This window comes from Labrus bergylta, chromosome 16 (assembly GCF_963930695.1).
Source record: "Labrus bergylta chromosome 16, fLabBer1.1, whole genome shotgun sequence".
Classification (NCBI taxonomy): Eukaryota; Metazoa; Chordata; class Actinopteri; order Labriformes; family Labridae; genus Labrus; species Labrus bergylta.
Genome location: NC_089210.1, coordinates 22,664,124 through 22,677,152, shown reverse-complemented (window position 1 = coordinate 22,677,152; position 13,029 = coordinate 22,664,124). Strand labels below are relative to the sequence as shown.

Sequence of the window (13,029 nt, the reverse complement as noted above, 5' to 3'; positions counted from 1 at the left end):
AGCATTCAAGCACAATCTGAAGATGAAATTACAAGAAAGATGAAATTCAATCTAGGCTGAGCCAAGTGAACTACGAATAAGAACAAATAGGAACTTTCAGTGAAGCAGATTCAATCAGGAAATTTAAATGAAAATGTTTGTGTGAATCTAAAGAAGACGACTGCATATCATAAAGTTTTTTCCCATTACTGTTCTTCCAGCTTTGCGTCAATTTTCCTTTTGATTTTACCAGTTAAGCTTTACTGAATTTCACTGATCCATTTCCCACTAAATGTTGCGTTAAATGAGAATTGTTGATTACATCCGTTGTTTCACTGCTTCACAGAAAACAAAGGTTCTGTTTATGTCACACAAACTGTTTTTGTAACACATTTCAAGACCGTTTTATTTCCTGATAAACAACTGAGGCTGACCTTTTACAGGAACAAAAAACCCTATCCAAAAAGGTGATTAATACAAGCTCCCAGACAGGCGTGCATGCATGCATCCACACACTCTCTAAACCACAGCCTCTGGCAGGTTGTGGGTTTCTGTGTCCTGATTTCAACCGGGGAGAGATAACAGACTACACAAAGAGTGACAAACCGCTCCAGGACAAGTTTAGCACAACACAGCTTTATTACACAGCTGTCAGTCTGCATCACGCTCACCTGTAAGCGGCCGAGTCCTCCGCTGACTCTCACATACCTGCGCTGCCCAGCCGCTCCGAAGACAGACAGCTGGACAGAGAGTGAAGCATCTCTGTCGTTAGTGTATTTCACTCATATTTTCTAATGTTTGATCAGCTGCAAAACTGAAGGCTTGACCACACCACATACAGAATTATACTCTCATGTATTGATCTGAAATAGTCATTTTTATTCATGAGTTATTATGAGTGTATTTGTCATTTTTAAGAAATAGTGGGAACAGTTGTGGAAAATGAAGGAAGAGAACTGGGTAAAAATAAAGATAGAGATCTGACTTTATTCTTATTTAGTATAGTACAGTATTTCCTGTGTAGCTTCATGTAGTTGTGTACTCGTATAGTGTGTTTTTTTTATTTGAATTTAATTACATTTCATTGGCATTTAAAATGAGACAAAAGATGATCAAGTTTGATGTCTAAAAACAGGAAAACAGGGTTGATGCTTATGGAAAAACAAACTTTCCTTAGGGCTGTTGTGAAACCCCTGATCTTATCAGTATCAGAAATGTAGGCACTAGTCAGCGTTCCTGACAAAAACTGAACTGATGAGACGTCTTCTGAACTTGTTATCAGTGAGGCTGCAGTCTATTCACATTCAGGCTTTTATTCTGTTTGAGTATTCATTCATCTGTTCATATAAATTAAGATTTCTTCCAAATAGTGCAGAGATGCAGCAAGAACAGCTGCTAATGGCTCCGTGTCTAACTCACTTCAACGCTGCTTAAATAACTTGTGTAAATAAAAGACGAAGCCTCAAAATGTCAACATGCCGCAGGTTCCAGGATGCATCTACTGCTGTTGAAATGTAAGTCCTGTTCAAGAAGGTTTGATGACAGCAGTTCTTTTAATGAGGGGGAAAAACAAACCATAGTGAATTAGTGAAATTTTTCCTCAGGGTTGATTTGGATCCAGTTTAACCATGGTCACGGGTGGGGCATTGCAAAACGATTTTGAAGGTTTGATTAAGCCTGAAACCGCATTGATTAAGCACCTTTAAAACATAAAATTACCAGAGAATGCAGACTTCTTATAGAGACGTTGCAACTAGTCAAAGAAATAGATGATGTGACAGGTGGTGTGCTGCAAGTGAACTAGTTTTCAGAATTTGTCTCTCATGAGGTTTGAGCTCTAGGCATCTAGAATTCCAAATAATTCAAAAGGCATTTTGCATTCCATGATTTATTAGTTAACACTTGACACAAGATACTTTTTCGATACTACTGATCATTTAAATAATGGAAAATTACCGGCCGCTGATGGACTAGCGGTTAGATTTCACCACATGTACAGAAGCTATAGCCCTCCAAGTGTGCGTCCGGGTGCGTCCGACCTGTGGCTCCTTTCCTGCATGTCATTTATCTCTCTCTCTGATTTCCTAAGGCAGAAACCCAGAAATACATTGTAAAATGGTGTTTTTCTACACTGTATTGAAAGGAATCAAAGTGTCATTAATTTTCACAACCTTTCTTTACACTAGCAAAACGCTTGTTCTATTTGCCTAACGCTGACAAGTTAGCGGGCCGCATCAGGGGCACCCATATTGGCTTTAAGCCGCCCAATATACAGACAACTGGGTGTGATTCACCCAACCTGAATCGGGTTATAGGGAAGTCTGTCTGAACAGGAGAGGACCAGATGCATCTGTCTTAGCATTCAGAACATGAGCCCTCAGATTTTTATGATTCCCAGGATTTTATGTTAATTCATTAAAGTTTCTGGCAACTCGTCTTAAATCTGTCGAATAGCAGTGAGCACTAAGGAGTTAATTCACAACCTGAAGAATTATCTGTGGTCTGTATGAGACTCACTGATTGTGATTCATAACTGTTTCAGGCAGAGAGAGAAAGAGAAGTGGAATTAATCAATCTGTTTCCCAGCAGAAGGAAAATTAACTTTAATATTTTAATCCATAAATGAGACCAAATTAAACATTTGCTGAAAATCTTTCTGCATAAGCATTTAACGGTGATCTGCAGTCATGAATTCTGACTACATTAAAACTTTTCTCTTTTTTTTTTCTCTTTTAGCTCTGCTCCTGCTGTATGATGTCACCAACAAAACATCCTTTGACAACATCCAGGTAGGTTTCTTTTTTTAGCTCCTCATTAAATATTTGTGTTTGTTGTATCTGCTCTGAGCGATGTGTTTTAACTTCATTTCACTCTGTCGCTTCTCTTTCATACTCAAAATCAAAAGATGTCATTTCTTTATTTCAAACACCTCACATCATTCTTTTTTTTTTTACCTTTTAAGTGACTTTGTTTTAGCCAATGAGACTATAGTTCAAAAGGCTGAGTGAATGAATAAATGCCTGGACTATGGCTTTGTGGCTCTTCACTGTCAGTTTTGGCGACTTCATTATCCCTCGTTTAAAGTCAGTCATTGTGACAGACAGTTGAACAAGCAGAGAGCGCTCTGATGTTTCGTCTCTCACTGTCAAATGGAGACAAAAATAAAAGAGAACAAACTGGCAGAACACACAGGAGCAGTATGGAAGATTGAATCTGATACAGTGAAGGACAGCAGGGTCAGCCTTAAGTTGACTTTATGTTCTTTCTGTGGATCAGAGGGACTTCTCTAACTGTCCGTGTATGTATCTGACAGACCTCCAGTCTCTCTCAGAGGAGAAATCCATGCTGTTGAGTTTGACTTGTCCTGGCTCCTGTAGTTCTTGGAATCAAGTGTAATCAGTCCGAGCCAGCAGCTTGAACCATAATGAGTTTGTCAGTATTCACTTTAAGCCCTGAGGAACGATGGAGATGGTTATCAAAGAGACTTGATTGCTAATGTCTTATTTTTCTGAAGTACTTTAGCTCATCTGCTCCTTTGATTCCCAGAACGACTCTAAGGTTATTAAAGTGAAAAGAAATGGCTTCTCTGTGAAGACCTGTAGTTTACTCTAAGCTGTTTTGGCCATTTGGGGGAATTCATCTTGTTTATTTCACTCCATTTATTACAGAGCAGTAACTGAAAACCAAGATCCATAATGGCAGTATCAGAAATAAGTTTCAATCCCAAATGAAAACTGTGTTATTCAGTTTCTGGTACCCTGGCAGATACAGGGCGTGGTTAAGCTCAGATCATTGTCAGGAAATACCGGAATGCGGATGCAATAAATACCGGTTTAATACCGGAATTCCAACTTGGAAGTAGTGTCACAGCAGCTATACATCCAACTTCAGCTTTGTGCATCACAAATAATCAGGTGTTGAGGATGGTCTACATTTGTCTGGGAGTTGATAGTATATTTTTAGCTGCATGTTGAGGGAGTTGTGTCTCTACTCCGAGCTCCCCCAGATATCTGAGATCCTCACCCTATCTGAAATGTGGAGCCCAGAAACCCACAAGAGGAAGCTCCCTTCTGCCAATTGTGTACGCAGTGTCATTCTTGCGGTCACTACCCAAAGCTCATAACCAAAGGTTAGAGCTGGAACATGTATTGACTAGTTAATGGGATGCCTTGCCTCCTAACTCAGCTCCTTCTTCACCATGACGGTCCCGCCCTTCAACGGCATTAAAACGCCATTAGAACGCCTTCTATTTCACGATCCACTTGCTCACTCGTGGACAAGACCCAGAGATACTTGAACTCTTTTACTGGAGGCAAGGAAATCACAAAGAGTTTAATTTGAGGAGAGTATTCATTGACCATCCATGAGGTTGGGCCCCCTACCTTTCTGCTTTACCTTTAATTTAATTTGTATCATTTAAAAATAACATAAAAGGTCAAACATTCAGTGAAAAGGATACCAACAAATGTGGAAAAGGGAAGTGTGAAAAGATCCAGAGAAGTCCTGAGAACATTTCATTTAAATAAGAATACTTCAGCACGACTTTAAATAATTTAAAAAATGTGCATTTGCAGTCCTATAATTGGAGGAAAACAAACATCACCCACATCAGACACATCTTCCTCCCCTATTTCCCTCCTGCATATTGCCACTGCTGTCAGGTGGACTGAAGTCGTGCCAGCTGGTGTCACTATGTCAACATACCTGCTGTGTCCCTCTGTGTGGTAAATATACCCTGCAACGGGAACGTGGCTATTTTCAACCTCTTTAATTGACACTGGCCGTCAGGAAAAAAAATGACATTCAGAGCAGCAAAGGGGCTGTGAAGTGAAGGAGAGAGTGTTCGTCTCTGCCAAGGAAATGTGATGCGCCCATTTTCCCCAGGAGATCATTAAAGCAGGAATAAAAAAGTGCTTCTCTGGCTCCAGATGTGAACAGCAGCTCAGGGTGGGTGTGTGTGTTTATGTATTTTTGTGCGCTGCGTCAGCCTTGGTCCTTTGTGTTCATGCTTCAACACACACCTCTTCAAACTCTGTTTTTTGTTCTAAAGCCTCAGCCAACTGGGAGGATTCTGATGCAGAGTCACTTCTAAAATATGTTATAATTATTCTTCGTTTACGGATAGTCTTTTACTTGACGCTGTGACACACAGGGATACATACTATTTGCCACATTTGTGACAAAGTTTATGTTTTTTTCCACCTGCAGATCCAAAACCCAAAAATGAATACACAATTAATTAAATGGTGAGTTTCCAAGTTAAATTGTGTCGCTGTTTGTTTGTCATTTGGATTAAGTCCCAGTCCAATTTACAGAAACCTTGGCAGATGAGGAGCAGCATGGGCTGATAAGCAGAGTAAATTTCCTCACCACAGCTAGTCTGTACCAGAATATCAATTCAGGCCCACAATGCTGGTCATATGTAGTCTAAGCAGTCGCCTGCCTAGCACTAGCACTGCCAATGTTAGCCACACTCAGCAAACCAATTTGATATTATTTACCTGCTGACACTGTGATTCAATGTTGAGCTGTGTGAATAAATTGTGCTTATTTTGACTTTTTTCTGAGCGTTTTTGATTTAAGACTTGCCAACTAGTTTAAATTTTGAATTGCGTTTTCTCAACAGTTTCTTTATATCTTGCATACAATTTAATTAAAGTGTCTACCTATGTAACAGACATATGCTGCTGGGGAGTATAGTGGCCCGTTGCTTGCTTGAGGGTCCAATAACACTTGTTTGGGACATTTGGTGATTTCTTTCTTCTGGTGTGTTCTAACGGGTGATATTATTTCAAATGGTAGAAAGGATTTGTGGTTTTGCCCGTTTTGTCTTTGGCACAGTTTACAGAGCAGGCTGCTCTTTTTTTTGTGTGTGACTGTAAAAATTTCAAGGATGCTTTTAGCTGCCCCCCCCCCCAGTGTTTGGGTGGTGTGATTACAGGTTTAAATCAAACTTTTATTGGACATCTGGTATATTTATGTTGAGAAAAATTATAATGTTGTAATAATCGTTGTGATTTTAGCGCCCAGGGCTAAGTATAAATATTGAACTATTTGACAACCTTACTGGACCGAATTCATAGTGTCTCACCATCATGGCTTAATCAGACAATCATGTATTCTTTAATGACAAAACAAGACTCAAACTAATGTTATGTCTTCATAAACCTAATGACTTCTAAAGTCACTCGTCTTGGTTGTTACTCAAAGTCTTCACAGTTTACTCTAACTTACAGTGTTTAGTTTTCAAGAGATGAATTTGGGGCAAACTGAAGAGAGAAGAGTTTGACATATCCCCACATCGCCCTGTACATCTTCCCTTTCTTGCCTCCACATCCATGCACCACTCTCACAATCACTCACTGTCTATTACAGTGGATAGATATATACGCTGTTGGGGAGCTACAGATGCCCGCTGGCACACCGCTGCCTAACGAGCACTAACTCATGTTAATGAACGCTAATGGTGATGAATGCCACTGAAAGAGAGGGAGAAATGAGAGGAGCAAATTATTCTCTGCCCGCCCGCAGACCGCTCCCCTCTGCCACGTGTCATCGTCTCCTCGAATGGAGACATCTAGGTAAGCAAAGCATTAACGCCGCAGCTGTCCATCAAGTGAGAGAAAAAGACACTGAGTCAAAACATTTCCTCTTGTGCTGGGACATGTTCTAAAAATATCAGCTCCTTTATTAATAGAGTATAGAAGTGTTTAAAGAAAAAGGTGACTTTTCCTTCTTCAATGAGTGTTTTCGTTCCAGTTTGTGCATTTTGATCTCCAGCTTGCAGAGAAATGTAGCTTTTACGTCGTCTCTTACGGTCAGAGCCATGAATCTGCTTTTGATGGTGGCATACACAGTCACAAGTATTTGTTGGTTAAGCCATTGCAGCAGAAATACACAAGCCATTTAGCCATGTGATGAATGTCTTCTTGTCAGATGTAGTTCTTCAGGGAGACTATAAGAGTCCATTTAGGCCTCTGCTGCAAATCATTTAAAGCTAGGAACATTTGCCTCTGATGGACATCCGAAAGATTGTCAAACCAGAACGATTCAGAGCACTCTCTCTCTCGCTCTCTCCCTCTCTCTCTGTCAATTAAGATGCACTTCCTGAAACGCACCAGTTACAGAGGAGCCAGGCTGCTCTGGTTTACCCATAAGCTAAAAATGTTGGGAAGAGACTGACCTCAACAGAAAACATGTCAGCTGTGGGGATTTGTTCAAAAGAGGGATAAAAGCTCTGAGGTTCATTTTATCGGACAACATCTGTGTGGTTAACTGATGTTGTGAGAAGTAAAGGTAATTTGATGCTTTATTGCCAAAATGTCTTTTAATCTGGATAATCAGGCCAAAGATTCCCCCCATATGACAATCAATAAGAAAAGTCCTGATTTTTTATGTTTCTAAAGATTATGTTGCCAGATTTTCCTTTGGTGTGAGGAACGTAAAGAGTGATCCAATCTGCTCAGCCAATTAGAAAGCGAGCTGACCAAAGAAGGTCTAGGGCAGCTACGTCATTAAATAACACTTTTCTTTCATTGTTTATGTGAGAATATTGGATAGAGCTGCTTACACTGCAAATCTGGCAGCGCAGAAAGCCGTCAGGTGAAGCATTTAAATGAGATTATGTTGTTCGTTCATGTGTAGCATGTCAAAAAACCTTTGTATGGTTTTGTTCCTTGAGACAAGACAAACAACATAATCTCAATTCAAGTTCAAGAGACTTGTCATGTCATTGAGAAGGACCCTCGTCAGGCTTTTGATCTGAACTTTAACTTGAATAAGAAATGTTAAATGTTCCAGCAGCTTTCTCATAACATAAGAATGGATCATTAAGCAGGCTGGGATGCTAGTGGATCAGTCTCAGTATCATACTGTGTTAAATATCGACTCTACAGATCAATAGCTAAATCCCAGATTAGAATGTTCTTTTATCAAGATGTTCCTTGGTTGACATATTGGCTTGGTTACTGACATGTTTTACTGCGCGGCTGATCTTGCTCTAACATCTGTGTGTGTTTGCATGTTCTAAAGTCCGGGTGCTTAATCATGCTTTTCGTGTTAATGTAATTGGAGCGCTCTAAAAGCAACGAGAAAGAGATGAAACCTTCCTCTTCGAGCCTTCATTCATCTCTCTCTCTGTCGCGCTCTGTCTGTCCTCGGGGCCTGATCATGGCTTCCAATGAACTGGCTGCCTGCCTACCACATAGCAGTTAGTTAAATGTCATGGCACCACCGCACCAGCTGGTGATGAGAAGAGCTGTCGGTAAATAATGCAGTGATATGAATTTAAATAGCGTTCCTTTCACTGGAGACTCTGGCATTTTGAGAGTGAATCATTTCAGGCGAGTGTGGTATGGAGAAACCTCACGTGTTACTCTGCACCATGAATGACGTTAGTGAGGACATGACAAATGTTAATCTTCATTCATGACCCTGTCACTCACAAATCACCTGTCATTTGGTCTCCTGCTTGGAACATTATTAGTATTTTAGCCTTCATTGCTCCGCTAAATGATTGCCTGTCCTCGTGCTCACACATGGTCCAGCCGATGGAGCGTAGCTCTGCAGAGGCTAAATGATCCGACAGTGCTCTGCTGCTTTATGTGCACATTTCCAATTACTTTTTATGGCAGCTGCAAAGTGACAAAACATATGTCATGCAGGTTATGTGCACGCAACAGCAACAACAAGCACCTCAAGATGAATGAAGATGCCCTATCAGCTCTGTGTTTATGCTGTTGTTGGATCACTTCAATTTCCAAGAAGGTGTAAAAAATGACAGAAATTAATCTTACTGGATGGCTTCATTTAAGAAGTGTTTCACTACCGCTATGGAAATAACAATAGATTGAAAATAGGTTGAATGTCCTTCTTTGTCCTTATTGCATGTTATTGTTTTGTTTCACTTTTACGACTCACAAAAAGCTTCTCTTTGTTGTGCAGAGTTTTGAAAAAAAAACAGTCATATCGCTGCTTCTCATTACATAACACCTCACTTCTGCCCGCTCACCAGAAAAGTGCCTTTTATGTTCCTCTGAGTTTGTTGCAACTCTGCAGAAAGAAGCTCTTTACCTGCAAGCAGGGCTGAAACAGGTCAATGCGATTCAGACAAAGTGATTTGCAGACGACCTCTTTCCATCCCTTCCTTCAGCAACAAAAAGCACCATGAAGTATTTTGTTAAATCAGAGATGGCTCTGCCATGAACTAAAGTGCTAAAACACCCACTCGGCTTATCGTCTGAAAATCTACAGTTTGATTATAAACAGTATCCAAGGACGGGAATTTATTCTTCTATTGTTTGCACTCTCATTATCCTAAAATACTTTAATGAATTGATGCAGTTGGCAGTGTTTGAAAACAAGAAATACTCGAGGCTAGACAATTTGGAATCCTTTTTATGAAGCCAATTTGAGGAAAAATGTGAACCAACCTTGAGTGCAGTGTTTGAATCTTTTAAACATAAAAAAGAGAGATGCTGCATAAAAGGCTGTTCTGAAACATTCAAACAAGCTAAAGTTGAGGAACGCTGCTTTGAAAAGTTCCCCATGACCTCAGGGGTTTAGACTCTCTTACACTGAGTCACATTTTGTTGCCATTTTCCCCAAAAGCTTTCAAACGTGTTCCAGATTTTTCAGATGATCCTGAAGCCCCGGGTCCTGGACTGCATGTCCTCAAGGTTTGCACAAGATGATTCATCCAATCATCGCCTACACTGTTTGTCTGTTACTGTATGTTAGTCACAGGAACTACTGACACTACAGTCTGACACAATATGTGAGTCCTCTGAAGCCTTTCTGGAAACTTCTTTGTTTCTCTCTGCGGACGACAGCGCCTTTCTTTTCCCCGTTGCTCTTTTGCACACTGAAGTTTATTTGTTTGGTTTTCAAGTTTAAAAAATAATTAATTAATCTACGAGAGAAATACTCCCCACAAAGATCAGCACATGCCTAAAAGAAATCTCAGTTCTCCAGTCACTCTATCTCTTTTGTCTCTTTTGTTTTGGAGTGTTTTCTGTCTAACTGGCATGAATAAACGCGGAGGCGTCATTAAACATTTTTCTGCTGCTTTTATCACAGTCCTGCGATCCTTTTATCATCCAGAAGGACCGTATAGCTCTTTGTTTGAACCAGAAAGAGGGTGAAAATGGGTTTCCATTATATGTATGAGCAGAATAGTAAGTGGCCTGAAAAGAAGTGTAGGTGGCTTTTACCTGACGGCGCTATGAAGTAAACATGGACACTAACTAATGCTAACTTTCTCTAATGACAGAAACGTTTTTGTGTGTTACAGCGACTCATATCCGCTAACACTAGTAACACAGCATGATCTGTTGATTATCAAGCGTTTTTAAGACACGATTTGGTGAAACATGTTGCTTCTGAGTTATTTCAAATGTTCTCTATCAAGCAACACAGAAATCAAAAACAGATCAGTCTCAGTAGCTGATATGTTTTCAGAGCAAAAAAATGTATATACATTAAATATGGTTTAACCTGATAATATTTTTTCATCAAAAATAGTGCAAAGGACTCCTTCACACAGGCAGAATCCAAAGAGAGTACTGGAGGACACACAAAGAAGTTGAGGTTTAACTCACTGCTTGTTAGTACATAAGTAAGTTTTAGATAATCCAAAGAAATAAAGATTAGTGATCCGTTGCACCAATACTTACTGTTGTCAAAAACAATAAATGAAATGAAAGATCACGGTGATGAACCTCAATCTGCATGTCCTCAGCTTTTAGTTTAGTCCCTTTAGACTCTGATGATATTTTACGGTTCTTTGTTGATTGGAATGGAAGTAAAGGCTGCATCCACTCGTGAACACATATTTGTTTTTGGCAGAACTAGAATAATAAAATCCAACTTTGCAACACAAAAAAATAATGGTGTAAAAAAAAAAAAAATTAGTGCTTACTGCCAAAAATGTGTTTACATAACGTGTTGTGCAAGAATTGATCTGGCTACTGAAGTGTTAATAAGCCTGCAGCATGTCAGGACATTAGCTCTGGGTGTTAGATGTTAGTGCGTTTGTAACAGCAGAAGAAGAAACAGTGGATCAAAGTATCTCAGCAGAGGTCGTCCTCCTCCCACACGGGGTGACTGCATCAAAGTCAGTAAACTCTGTGTATGGCTTTAGGTGGGCTTTTTTCTGCTTCTACACGTTTGTTTTACTTCATCGTTGTTGTGTCATCGCCTATCAACTCAAATCTGCACCTAGCTAAAGCATTTTAATGGAGACGACGAGCAGGAATATATGCTCCCATAGACCAAAGTAACAGAACATTTTAGAGAGGGATTTGGTTTACAAGACCTGACAAGAGAACAGATGAGGAATCATTTTGATTGACAGGACGACACTGAGCTCCAGCTAACCTCCCTCTGACACACAGTACATGTCACATGAAGAGAGAGGCACAGATGTCACAGAGGAAATCATCATAATGAGGCCTGCGTGCCTGCACACAAACACAAAAACTTGCAAACCACATCGGGGAAAAATGCATCTTTATTCCTGCCATTAGGTTTCGATGCTGCGATCAATTTATTCAAATGAAAAAGTAGCGATGTGACACATTTGCAGGTTAATGACTTCAGCTCAGTGCGTCTGCAGCTGTGAGACCTTTTAGTCTGCTTATACTGAATCTCAATTTTTCCTGGTACTTGACATTTTGCCCACTTCATTCCTTTTTTCCCTCCATAACGTAGTGAAACCTTAAATTATTGATTTGCTCTTTTATATTCATAATTCAGCTGACTGCATTTAAGTCTTGACCTGACCACCATGCCACCAATGAAACCTAAAATTAATCTCTCAACTCTGCTATAATTTATTCATACTATTACAGCAAGTATGTTACAGTAGACGGTTGAAATTTCATTCTAGAATTCACAATAAAAGAAGATAAATCACATATTCATTAGTTACACAACGTTTAAATAAGGATTCATGGCAAAAAGAAAAACTCAAATGCAGGAACTTAAATTAGAGACCCATTATCAAGAGTTTGTGCATTTGCATAAAAATATGTTTATGTAGAATGAACCAATGTTTAAATCTGTAAAACTAAGAAATGCTAAATTGAATCTGAAATCATGCCATGAAAAGGAAAGGAAAAAAAATTAACCGATGAACTATAAAAACTTTAATATGCACTGTACTTATCAGACTGCCCGTAACAAAATGCTTGAGCAAGCAGGTTAATATAATAAATATTTCTGATTATCGGTAGGCAGCGACCTCTGGTGGTGGTTGTTAGTCGTGGACTTTATTTTGAGCCAGCCATGAAAAATAAATATGAAGACATAATAACCCCTTTTTTTTAATCGGTCATAAGGAGGCATCAATATTAATTTCCGTTTGTTTCATAACCAGTTAAACATTCGTTACAGGAGCTTTAACACGCTTACTTGTAGTTTCAGACATCCACTTTCAAACTATGGTAGTTTGAAAGTTTTCTTTTGGCTTGGTTTCTCTGCAAAGCAAAGAGACCTTCATCTACAAATGAGTGTTGACCTTGTTTCATCCTCCAGCTTAGCTGTAATTTGTCTTCCTCTGGCAATGTGTTGTGTTTTTTGGTAAGAGGGCCAAGCTGGAACATGCTGTATTAATATTTGTAAAGAAAGGAACTGAAATAGAGGAAGAACACTCAGAACTTTCCTCCAAAGAAAAGAGAAGAAGCTTCTTTCTGGTCGAAATGTTCTTAAATCAAAATAATGAAAATCATGACATAAAATGAAAAACTTCAGAACAAATCCACAGGTAAGGCGTCATCGTGTATGCTCCTCTGCAAACTTTAAACTGAAGGTGAGAGAGAAGGGTACTGGGTCAGTGCTTTTGTTCTACTTTAGTATAGTAACACAGATTTGTGGAGATTGTCTAAAAAACCATTGTGTAAACACGTCTCACTCTTGTTCATACTGCCTGTGACTGCACATTTTCAAAGCCCATCAGTCATCTGACTTGTCTCACACTCGTTTGCCGGCATGTAGATGCGTCAGCTGCTCCTTTGTCTACATTAAAGCCTTTCTATTCCCTGTCAGATCACA

General features: G+C 39.5%; 2 protein-coding genes across 2 annotated transcripts in view; one reads left to right on the top strand and one right to left on the bottom strand.

Annotated features, from left to right (window-relative positions):
• The window catches only part of LOC109994003 (ras-related protein Rab-26), a 60,383-nt gene that overhangs the window by 31,248 nt on the left and 16,106 nt on the right, over positions 1–13,029 (top strand). Inside the window, exon 5 of the mRNA XM_020647169.3 lies at positions 2,716–2,768. Coding sequence (XP_020502825.1) covers positions 2,716–2,768 — 53 coding nt within the window. The remainder of the gene's footprint in view (positions 1–2,715; positions 2,769–13,029) is intronic.
• Positions 1,891–13,029, bottom strand: part of LOC109993980 (arf-GAP with dual PH domain-containing protein 1) — a 38,151-nt gene continuing 27,012 nt past the window's right edge. The window contains exon 12 of the transcript XR_010668826.1: positions 1,891–2,063. The gene's annotated coding sequence lies outside the window, so the exon portion shown is untranslated. The remainder of the gene's footprint in view (positions 2,064–13,029) is intronic.